Here is a 12,650-nt window from a genome sequence, read left to right as displayed (position 1 = left end):
GTCAAGTTTTTTTTTTTTTTTTTTTTTTTTTTTTTTTTTTTTTTTTTTTTTTTTTTTTTTTTTTAAATAATCAAGTTTTAATGTAGTTTGATAGATTTTTTAGAACAGGTGTTGTGGTCTGCATTTATCTCTAGGCATCAAATTTCACTGAGTTTGGATGTTTTTCCCTACAGGGTCACTATTTTGCCATTTAAGAGAAAGGAAGACAGGCAGAGGGTTACTCAAATCACCAAAGACAAGCTCCTGGTCTGAACTATCTTTGCATAGTCTGTGTCTGCAGCATTAGTAGGCACCTAATAACATGAGTATGGGTAGCCATTTTGACTGCCCTTCAAGATGTGTATTACAGTCCTTCTATTAAAGTTTCAAAATTCTAGGCTATGTTAAGAAATCAGAAGTAACTGGTTCCTTGTGGGAAGAGTCATTCAGCCACCAGGCACATATAGTGTTGAAGCCTTAGAGAATGCAATAAGAACTCACTTCTTAAAAGCATGCTTTATTATCATACCTGCATAAGCATGACTTTGGCAAATATAATTATGAATGTGGTGAGACCTGAATTCCAAATTTTTTGTGTTTTATTCCACAATGGAAAAACAATTCTGAAGGAACAGATTTAATAAATACTCGTATGCAAAACCATTACTATTTCCAGGTAAAGCATGAAGCTGATTTTTTTCCAAATAATTTTGAATGATATTGCGCAGATGTTTTATATGGTCTGATACAGAAATAGGTTAGAAAGGAACAGATAAGGGGTGTGCAACACGAGAAAAGTGTTATCAAATGCTCTGACTCAACATACAGAGTTTCTGGAAGGTTTCTTCTCTGCTCTTAGTTTTTCTTGGTTAACAAAACAGTTTGGCATGACTAGAATTTCTTTCTACCCCTTTCAAGTATTACATTTCTTCCTTCCTCACCTTTCCTTTGAAAGCAAAGTGAAGAAGCAGTTTGTGTTCAGGCCTGTTTTGAACCTCTGGACTGGCGCTTTAAATAACCAAGCCAGTTCCTCAGTGGATGAAAAATGGAGCAGAAATAATTACTAAGGTTCTTACTGACTCAGTGTGACTTCAACGTAACAGGAACCACAACTGCTTATTACATTTTATATATGGAGACATATGCAAGGCTTTTTCTATGCTATGACTATCAAATGATGATGATACTGTTGTAAAGGAAAAAGGTTCAAATCAAAAGATTTACATTGCTTAACTTAAAAAGAGCTTTTAAAACAAACATTCTCCATCAATATTAAACATAGACATTAAACATGTTTTTTAAATCAGCAATAAAGTTTGATAGAAATCTTTACTTTCTCACTGATAGTTCGCTCCCATATTGCCAGTGACACAAAGGACAGCCTCAGCCAGCAGGTGTTCAGAAATGCTTATTGTAATATAAACTTTAGAGACTCACAGAGGAGCTTACTTAAAAGGCAAGGCCATTTTCATTAGTTTGTCAGCAACTTTCTTTAGTTTGTAAGCAACTTCTTTCTTCCACTGCAGTCATGCAAGCTGCTTTGCTAGAAACTCTTTTCCCACGTAGCTAAATCGTGGTGTACACAATGAAACATTCTGGTGGAATATTTCAGTATTTAAAATACTTTGTTCCGACCGTGTTTATGCACCTTTTGTTCCCTGTGAATGTTCAGTTCCTGAGACTTACTGACACGTACATTCACTCAAAATTAGCTTCAAAGATGCATGTGCATGTCACCATGGAAACTGAATGGTGAACTCAAAAAAAAGACCCACTGTTGGGATGACTGCGGGCTTTCTCCAGCTTGGGCATGGAAGCAGTGCCAGGTGAATTATCTGAATAGTCACAGAGCAACTGCAGAGGTTAATGACTGGCAGAAACTTCTTTGCTGATGACCTAGTGAGGGTAAGAATACCATATGTCAATGAAATAATCTTAAATTGCAGCAGGTGAAAGAAGTATATTTTGCTTTTGCACATTCTATTAATAGAAAAAGCTAAACTGGACTATTTTTTTCTTAATAATTTGCTCAATTCAATCTCTGTCTTCAGTCCTCTGTCTTCACTTGATGATATCTTAATCCTTTGCCTGTGAACACACAAGTCAATGACTGGTGAAGACATGCATTTGGATTCACAACTTCAGTTCAAGATTACGTTCAATAATTGCAAAAGAGAAAACATTCATTTACTACTTGTGGAAGTCAATGCTCTCTTTTGAATTTACTTCTAATATGGTCAATAAGAAGCTAGTTGTTCCACTTTGCAAGATATTGGTTAAGATGGATTTGCCCTATGGAATATAACTGCTGCAGAAAGCCAGAAGTTTCATATTTTTATGGCTGTTTATCTGACAGTCACATATACCTTGGCAGTTACCATAAGGCTAGGCACCTTACAAAAATTTGTAATAGATAAACAGACTATAGATTTATAACAATATTGTGTTTAGTAAATGGAACCAATTTAAATTGTAGATGTCTATCATATAATTCCAAAAGTACAAAAGTTTTTTCTTTACTTAATATATTGCTCATTGCAGCTTCTTTAATTGATAATTTCCATAAATGGAGGCATATCAGAGTAACCCAAGTTACCATGTCTAGCAAAATTTTCTATAGAACTTAATTCCTACCAACCTTCATAGCTTTTAACTATTTTGTCAGAGAATCCATGTAATCATCTACTCAACATCACAATTCCATAGTGAAAACTTTCTTCTGGGTTATTTATTTTTTTATTATTATATTTTCCCTTTTCTTCTTTGGGGAAGGAGTACCCTATACTGTGCAGACCTTATGCCACACTACAGAAGTGGCTTAAAGAAGAAATAAAATGGCAAGTGTTCACCTTTTGTGAAATGCCACCTTTAAGACTGTCTGTATGGTATGTGCTTTCTCACAGGCTTCAGTATTCACCTGGGGGACACAAAAAGGGGTTATTACAAAAGCACTTTGAGCCAGACATACATTAGGTACAACGGAAGAGTGGTTATTCCCCACTCCTCAAAGAGGAATGAATCATTTAGTGAACGGTTAATTGTGACAATATTTTTTGTCTTTCAGGTAGTTTTTTCTTTAGTTTTAAAGATTCAATAAGTATAAGTTTCTGAATGCTCAAAATCCAAATAATCCAAATGAAATGAAATTGCTTTTTTTTTTTTTTTTTCTCTTGCCCTTTGGGGTTTGATTTTTTCATAACTGTTTTGTGAAATTCATGCAGTACAATTTTGGTGTCACTGTCTGTTAAAGATTTTCCCTCCTTTCCTTTTGTTGGCCCCATTTCTCTCACACACAAATCCACAAAACCACAGATGCTCCATTACAATGATGTCAGTCTTGCTACATGCTCCAGCTGTTTGGTAGGTACATTTATAAAGTTCAGCCTCTTACATTATGCCATAAATGTATGTTTCATGTATAAACATAAAGCTAACATATTGCAGATCACTGTAAGTGTAATTTTAATGGAGGTTTAGTAAGTTTAAAAAATACCGAAAAGTGTTTAATCTTTCAGTTGGCAACATTTTTATAGTGGGTTTTCCAATTATTTTTTTCTGAAGCTGGATTCAGATATTCCCCACCCCTTCCACAATTTCATCTTCTGTGATTTTTGGAAAATGCAGTGAGTTATTTTAGTAAGACAATATGTATTTTAAATAAAGATGTCTGAGGAAAAATATGTTTCTCTCCACATCATCTTGGTGCTCAAACCCTCACTTAAGGTTTTGTGCATTTACTAGCGTACCACACTGAAAAACACCTAATTCCTGGAACTGTGTGATTTCAGCAATACTCGGTATGGCAGATATTCTGTAAATATGATATAGAAAATACTAACATAACATTAATATATATATATTTTTATAAAGAAATGGCTCTAAGTCTTAAAGCCTTTCTTTGTATCATGTCCTGAATTTAAAAGAAAGGTTTAAACAGTACCTGCTTGGCTCTTCCTCCACCCTTTCTCTTTGGTACATGCCTAAGAGTTCAGCTAATTGAAATTATGTGGATCATTGAGTTGTGCCCACAGGTTCCTTCCCTGTTCTCCCCTGGGTGCTTTCGTTCTCACAAGCAATACTTTCATTTCTCTCAACGCCTTTTGAATTGCATACTTTGTCTTAATTTTAATGTGGTGCTGAGTTATCATCATATTTGTACCATATAGTCGTCATCATTCTAAAATAAATCTCCTCACTTATGAAGATTTTGAGGTTTAATCTCTGATTTGTTGTCTAAGTAATAAAATGAATCTCAAGAGGTGAGGTGAAATCTGAGATCTTTCTCAGATTTCAAGTAGCTTGTTCAAGTAGCTACACACAACGTGTGATTCTAGAGGCTAAAGAAGGGACCAGGAATTATTGCCATCTGGCTGCAGAAGAACTTTACTTATTTATGTAGATTGGTTTAACGTGTACTTAAAAATTCCAGATCATAAATAGATAGCTAAGTATTCATTATGTAGCAAAGATTAAGTATTAAAGGAAGAAAAAAAAAAAAAGATAAACTACTTGGTAATTCACTTGTATCCCAGTTCAGGGTGATAGGCATTTGCATATCAGGAGTATAAGCCCATCCGTTCTGCTATACCTGTCTGCTAAGCATCATGAACATCTCAAAATATGCAGCCATATTCAATGAGCTGAGGAAAGCATTGCCCAAGGCCCTCTACTTCTACAAGGTGTAGAGATTTAGTATGATTATATATAAAGTTATAAAGTCAGTGATGTTTGTGACTGTAATACTTAACAAAACTTGTTGCTAAGAAATACAGAATATTGCCATTAATTACTTTCTTTTTTATTTGCAGGTCTTTTGTCATCCAACAAATCCCAAGCAGCAATCTTTTTATGGTAGTAGTAGACAATGAATGCTTCTGTGATTCTGTCCCACCAATTACCATGGCACCTATAGAAATAAGATATATCCTTTTATTTGCCGAGTTGTGAAGAAGAGACTCAAGATGCAAGTATTGAAAAATTTCTTCTTACATAAAAACTTGCTTTACATTACTTTATAATCTCGAAGAATGCATCATTAGCCATTATAAAGTGCTGGGGCTGTAATTCACATTTTTAGATATTTAGGGTAACCAATACAAATTAAGAAACACACACACACATCTTTAAGTATTGTAAGGTCACAGTCTGCTTTTTTAGATAGCTGAACATCTTCCATGTCAGGCAGTAAGGATGTAAGTTCCTTCTGAGCTGCTGATATTAGAACATATGAAACTCCTTACAGTATAGACTTTAAAAAAAAATATTTTAAAGTTGTACTGGAGTGTTGAAAATGTTTCAGAATTCTGCTTTCCATCAATATGAAAATTCAGTAAAGTAAATATATCACTTGTATTTTTAGTGCCATATTTTTTATTCTGTGCTGTTCCATATATTTCTGGGTTTGTTTTGTCTCTTAAGATGGAATTTATCAAAAGTAGTGTGCTTTTATTGCAGACTTATTATTGAAAGACATGTTAACAATGTAAGTGCAAATTATACTGTCTAAGCAATGGATCACTGGAACAATAGAGGCACTTAGAATTACCTTAGTTTTCTTATGTTGACCACACATTTCTCCTTGGATATTTGTAAGAGGGAAAAGGAAGGAGCTAAAAGAATTGCACTATATGCATTTCAAAACACTCAGATGAACTCAGGACATTTAAATGCAGTGCTCAGATCTCTCCTTAACTACATTGTACATAACGAATCTCTTAAATGTGAACGTTTAAAATCTCAGAAGATAAGAAGACGCCCAGAATCTTGTCATGGATTTCACCCTGAAGTAAGTTTTTACTTCTTTCTTTTGGACTCTGGTAGATGTTTTATTTCTTTGAAAAATAAATAGGAGAGATCTCTTCTAAGATAAAACATTCAGAACACATCACTAAGGGAAGTGAATGACATTGTAAGTGCAGAAAAAATTTTAGTACTCCTATAGACATCGTCTTGACTTGCTGCTTTTGTAGACTGTTTTATATCATATAATAGAAAGTGGTAGGATGTAAGCACAGACTGGCAGCCAGAAATATTTGAGAGTTCATTCTGCCTCAGGCACTGACCGCAAGATTCCTCATTAGAGATGGTTGGGAACTTTGTGCTGCTAATGTTTTTTTCAGTGACTAACTTTGCTATATCAACTGCCGTGGTATAGTCATTACATCTACACATAATATTGCTTGGGAGGGATCACTGCACATATTTACTAGCCTGTGTTCTCCACAATGCTCATTTGTTTAGCAGCAAGAAGATAAAGACCAGGACATGATTACAGTCGTTTGTACAGCATATGTTCATAGACACCAATTTTACTCTAGAGTAACTATTTAGTGCCTTTGGTGTTGTAATGGAATGTAGAACGAGACCTAGAATATATCATGAAGGTAACTCTTGTAGATCCCGCTTAGTTTCAGTCTATGACCTAAACTTGTTCAAATGAAAATATGCACCTGTATTACTTTCTAAGTGTATTTATTTCATGGTTTTCATTTTGTTGGTAGTATCTTCTTTTGCCTCTATAGTTTGATAAATGCTCATATATCGGTGTAATGGCTTGTATTTATTTTTTTTTCTCTCTCTTTAGGAAAATGCAAGAGAATGTGGTGGTGTCCCAGGCCTCCGTGCTAAACCTCCTTTTGTTCTTCTTTCTCTGCTGTTGACAATTTTCTCAAGGTGACATTGACTGATGTGTTCAATTGGCATGCTAATACATGGATAAACTGTGAACTGGGAACTGGTGCAACACAGAGGACATGAAATATAGTCAGAGCATCAGCATTTCATGATTTTAAACTGTTGGTGATATAAATTCTTAACAATATGTTGAAAAAAAGATTTATCTTTTTACTTTGCTAGTCTTGCAGATGTGAATTTGACATATGGTAGTCATGATTCATCAAAAAAGGACTTGGTAGATAGACAGAGGTGACCATTGCTTTGTCCCATTAAAAATAATTTAAAACTGTATACTTTTTTCAATAAAGTATATTAAAATCACAGTTTCAGAGTGCATTTTAAGTCCAGTAATGTATTTGTTCCATTAATTAATAATGGGAAGGAAATAAACTAATTCAAAGATATTTTCATATGCTCAGCCTATTTCTGAAAATATTCAGAGAAGAAAATGAGTTAGCTTTTATAATAAGGGAGAATAGCTTTTATTAACAAGTCAAGAAAACATATGTGCATATATGAAGCTGAGCAGGTAATATGCTGTGTTGATTTATAGTGAAGTTTTGCTTTCTGGAAATAGCTATAAAACATCTCAGTCACATTTAGAAAGTGAGCCAAAGCCCGATTAAAGCCTTTTCCCTAACTTGGGCAAGCTTTAGATCAGATTATTTGATTTGCTTACAGATGGCAAAATTAAATACTTTTCATCTGTTACAATTTGTGGGAAGATACATAAAGTAATCTGTATAAAAGGATGATATTGTTTTGTTAGCGTTCTGGCCTATAGACAGCATGTCAGCTAGGACAAATTCCTCCTGAGGAAATTCATAAGCAGAGAAAGTTTGACTTTAACAACACGTCTGTGTTAGCAGAACTCATTATGGTTTTCACTGAGAATTAATTGAGGCTCCTCCTCAGTGGGCAAAGATCAAGACCAATATTTCTTAATTCTAGGCCTTACATTCTTCTGTGTAAGGGAAACTTTATGCTTATTCTGTCTATGTACATATCATCATTGCTCTTCCAAAGACAAGAAATACATGAAAGGAGAAAATTGACTTCTACTGAACCATGATGAAAGCACCTAATAATAATTCATTGTTAATTTTGGAAAGGGTAAACAGTTTTGTAGTTAGAAAGGATCCAGGGAGTAACAAGAGACATTAAAATATGACATTATAAATTAATATTGTTAAAGAGATTAGAATATGCATGTATAAATGAGTATTGCTCAGAAAAACTGACAGTTTATACATTCTCATGTATTAAGACAAAGTTATATAGGCAGAATGTACTGGTGAAAATAAAAAAAAGCAGTTGCTATGTAAACAGAATAATACAAATAAGTGTAAAAGCATATTTAATGAGTTGTCATTTCTTTGCTAATTAAGACATCTTTTTAATTTTATGTTCATTCTTGAAGAACTTTGTGATGAAAGTTAAATTCAGCTTCGTAAAACCAGTGGTTTAGGAGAAACGGAGATTTCAGCTTGGGTTCAGATTTATGGATCCTTGCCTGTTCAGATCCTCCTCTTGAACTGAGTAGGTCGAATCAATGACAGTTGGGTTGCTTTTTCTGAATTGCAGCCACCAATCATGAGTGCATGAAACAGATCAACAGTAGGCTGGTGATAATGCTGTGAGATCTGTAATTATTTGAACTAATTGGCAGCATCTCTACTGGTAAATTAAATGTGTCTGGAAACATTTGGTGGCATTGAGGCCAACTGGCTCAGAGTGGCATATGTATATGCTAGTGAGATCTCTTGGCCTCCATATCAGAGTAGCTGCAATACAAACTGCCTATGTCCAAATGCAGAAACCACAACCATGAGGTTTTTGGGATAGAGTTCACTGGCACAGGCTGAAAGAATGCCAAGAGCTATTCAAACCAGTTTTACAGAAAAGCTGATCTCATTCTAATGCATAGGAATGTTCCCAACTGTTTAGTTTACCAGTCTGTACATTGTCATTATCTCTGAAATGTGGAGAAAGTGTGAAGATACAGTGAAGTGGCTCTGTGCTGTCATACCTGTAGCAGCTCATAGAAGGTGGGAATAAATTTCATAACCTCACTAATCCTAATCATAACCTCACTAATCCACTAATACTACTTAATTTAAATCCTAAAAATTTCCATGCAGGATCTGATCCAAAGCCCAACATAGTGAATAGAAAGATGAAGATGTATATATACATGTATGTATATACATATTTACAAACATATGAATATATGTAAACTATATGCATTTTTAATAAACAGGAATGACATCATCCATAGTTCTTATCTCCCTAAATCTGAGATCAAATCTGAGTAGAACCAGGAGAACTGTACAATATGTTTCTACACAGCAAGAGGCAGAGCTGAAAGGTTTCAGCTTCTGCTGGTTTTTTTTTTTTTTTTTTTTTCTGTTTTTGGTAATGGCATTGATTTTCAACTTATTAACCCCAGCTGCCTTGTCTTCCTTTAATCTTGATACAACAAAAGCTGTTTGGGAGCTCAGAACCAGGCATGGACACACCATTTTTTAATGACTTTGTGTGGGAAAACTGTCTGCCCATAACTGTCAGTGCTGCAAACACGCCTTTAAAATCCTGTAAGCCAGAGAGCCTCAGGCAGGTTTTTGCAGCTGTGCTATCTCTTCTCATTGTTTCTGTGACACTGAGACTGCCTGACCCACTGCATTTTGCTGCCAGGGTTGATTCTGCAATATATATATGCTAGGCAAAGCAGGTGGTTGCCTAGAGCAAGAAGATATTAAAAGCAGCAGTGATTGTTTCATTGTGTAAATGGTTTCAAGAGACTGTTTCAGGTTTCTTATGATTTCAACAGTACCAGAACAAGGCACTGGCCCTTTGGGTTCAGAAGGCAAGATAGAAGTTTGACTCAGAAGGTTTGAGGCTAGAACAAGGCACTTATTTCCAATTGTCTGCTGAGACCTTTCTGACCTCCAAGGACTTTTACAGACTGGCACTTTATGTGCCTCGCAAATTCCCACTCATGCAACTTTAAAGTAAATAGCATTCAAAAGTGGAAAGTTTTCCAGAGAACAGTGCTTCAAAATCCTGCAACTGTGGAAAATATTAAATTTACTAGATTTTCCTACTTAATTATTCTGTTCCCTGACCTGTCCAAGATACTTCCATTACTGTCGTTGTTGTTGTGTTTTGTTTTGTTTTTGTTTTTGTTTTCTTCTTGTCCAAGTTCGTCCCCATGGTTCTGAAGTTTTCAAGTAAGTATTTAGCTGGCTTATTATTTATCTGTTTTACAACAATATGCTCTTTCTGACAGGTCCAGCTCTCCCATGTACCTACTAAGAGTGAGAGATATGGTTCCCATATATAGTATCTACAGAAAATCTCACTGGAGTTTATCACTTACAGTCCAGTCTGAAGGCAGTTTTCTTTTCCTATCATCTTTAGCTTTTGGCCATTAAGCTCAGATCCTATTTCTGCCAATATAATATATATATATATATTTATTTTTTTTGCTATAGCTCTTTGGGAGGATTTAACTCATCTTCCAAAGTCAGTTCTATGTTTCTTCCCTATGGTACTTCTGAAGCTGGATGTTATAACTTGGATATACTAAATCATATTGTGTTTTCTTGTGATGCTGTGAGTGAAAAGAGATGTTTCCAATGCTTTCAGACTTTTTTGTCTCCTTCTTCCCATAGTAACTGGTGGATGAAGTGAATGTTATTTTGCTGTCTGTAATTCCAGTATAAGTTATTTTAAAAGTTCACAGTTCTACCTAGCAGATGCTTTGAAGAATTTCAAAGCACATTGTTAATCTGGGAAGATCCCATTGACTTTCCCATTGACATTGATTGGTTCAGAGGTGGAGTAAGAGGCACTTTGCATTATAGTTGACTTAGATCTAGGTTAAAGACAGTAAACAAAGTTATATAACCCTTCAGTATTAACAAAATGTATGCAGTGTAGTTTAAAACAACAAAAAAAATATATCGTTCATAATATTTGTTAAATGTTAGATGATTTGTTAAATGCTTAATAATCAGTTTTAAGAACCTGAAACTTCACGTTCAGAATTAGATGTGATTGTAACTGAAATGAGTGTAAACAAGGTATGCTCTTTCATATTTTCTTTAACATCTCTCATAGTATTGCATTACCAGGTTACAGATGTTTAGAACATCTAATCACTGAGGCTTCCTTTAGTTCTTTAATTTAAAAAGAAAACAAAAAAAAAGGCCCTTAAGCAAACAGAGAAAAGTAATTAAAGGTTGGTAATTAATTTTTTAATGGTTTTCTAAGTGTGTAAGTGGCCTTATTAAGGAGCAACCAGTAGAGCTGTGAACTGATCCATCCATCCATCCTAGTGCTGAGATGCTAAGCCTTCAGAGGACAATTTCCATTTCAACATTGTTGAACAGATTTGAATTCTCATTGTTTTGGCAGAAAGAACCAGGTAACTGAGTTTATGCCAAGTTCCCCTATAACACCTCACCAAGTGTGAAAAGCTCACTTTTTCTCTCCTCTGCTGCTATCAGTTTCTGGCAGCATATGGGGGTGCCTTGTCTAAGCACAGATTTGTATCTATTTCACCCCAAGTTTGACAAAACAGCATTAAAAAAAATCTATGCCGTATAAAGGTAAGTTACATAAAAGCTGCTGCATTCCTTTTGATAATATTTTAACTATTAATAGAAAGTCCTTTTTTTTTTGTTTTGTTTACATTAAATGGATTTGAGGCTGAATCTCCAGTTAGTCATGTCAGGGCACTGCAGAATCCAAGCTGTTCATTCATTAAAGAGTTCATTCAGGATTGGTTATCTCCTACTGAGTTCTTTTATCAAAGGGTTATAAGGAGTTGACAGTTATTCAGGCCTCTGTAATATCAAACTCAAAAGCTTTGTTTTGTGTTGTTTGTTTTTTTTTTTCCCCCTCCAGATGTGGTCTTGAACTGCACTTATATATGTTTAAAACAGCCTTGTAAGAAAGGGTTACCATTGACAATTCTGAGTCAAATCTGAACCTTAACACCAGAAGTTCAAGTGGTTAATGCTGGGTTTGTTTGACTATGTTAGGATTTTGTTTGCAACTTTAACACACGGGGTATTTCACTTACAGGCGAAAGGGAAGATCGGATTTCAGTTCATAGCAAAAAGTGTTTTGAATCAACTATTTAAATGTTTTAGGAAAAGCGCTAAGTGCTTAACTGAGAATAACTAGTTGGGACTAGTTGAGATAGCTGAACTAATCAAGAATGCTTTTGGCAGACATGCAAATGTGCAGATGGCTCCTGAGACAGGAAATAAAGAATTGTTCTGTTTCATTTATTTGTTAGTGTTTTGGCACTGGTCAGTTGGGTTTCACTGGAAAATGAAAGATTATTTTTTCATTTGCCCATGTTGCTTGTGGGGGAAAAATATAGAATTAATTTGTAAGCCAGCTGCATTGCTGGATCTTGTAATACCACCTCTGAGACATTACTGTGATATATACAATAGTTTAGATAGAATCCCAAGTTCCTGTCAATATTTTATTATCAGTTATAGTTAATGAAGCTGTTTAGGTACATCTGTTTCCTGTATACACATGTGAGTGAAATGTTTTGGGGAAAAAGAAACCTGCTTATATTGCTAGTTTCTAAACATCAAAAACAAAAGAGAGACACAATTAATTTGTAATTTCATTATCTCTAACAGACTTTAAAAAGCAGGACACCAAACCTAGTGATAAAGACTCTAATGGAGACTTTTGATTTCCCATCGTCAGATCTTTGTGGTTTTCAGAAAGATGTTTTGATTTAAAGCAGACATTCTTCCTGTTTTTTCTTCTTCAGTCTTGAAAGTCCAGATACAGATAATTACAAGAACTCCAAGGAAGTCTATCCTCTGGAGAAATGCTGAAGAAAATATTTTGAATTGCACTTAAAACCTGAAGTTAATGTGATACACTTAAATTCATATAAGTATGGATTCAATATGGGATATTTAATTATTGCCCTTTAGCTCCACTAGTAATGATATGAG

General features: G+C 34.7%; 1 protein-coding gene across 8 annotated transcripts in view; it reads left to right on the top strand.

Moving 5' to 3' along the window:
• The window catches only part of CACNA2D3 (calcium voltage-gated channel auxiliary subunit alpha2delta 3), a 518,406-nt gene extending 510,398 nt beyond the window's left edge, over nucleotides 1-8,008 (top strand). For all 8 annotated transcript variants that reach the window (XM_032193911.1, XM_032193905.1, XM_032193903.1 and 5 more), the window contains 3 exons: nucleotides 4,788-4,900; nucleotides 5,682-5,764; nucleotides 6,563-8,008. In XM_032193911.1, coding sequence (XP_032049802.1) covers nucleotides 4,788-4,900; nucleotides 5,682-5,764; nucleotides 6,563-6,655 — 289 coding nt within the window. In that variant the 3' untranslated portion in view covers nucleotides 6,656-8,008. The remainder of the gene's footprint in view (nucleotides 1-4,787; nucleotides 4,901-5,681; nucleotides 5,765-6,562) is intronic.
• Nucleotides 8,009-12,650: the final 4,642 nt, after the last annotated feature.

The sequence above is a fragment of the Aythya fuligula genome, chromosome 10 (assembly GCF_009819795.1).
Source record: "Aythya fuligula isolate bAytFul2 chromosome 10, bAytFul2.pri, whole genome shotgun sequence".
Classification (NCBI taxonomy): domain Eukaryota; kingdom Metazoa; phylum Chordata; class Aves; order Anseriformes; family Anatidae; genus Aythya; species Aythya fuligula.
This window is presented reverse-complemented; position numbering and strand designations above follow the sequence as displayed.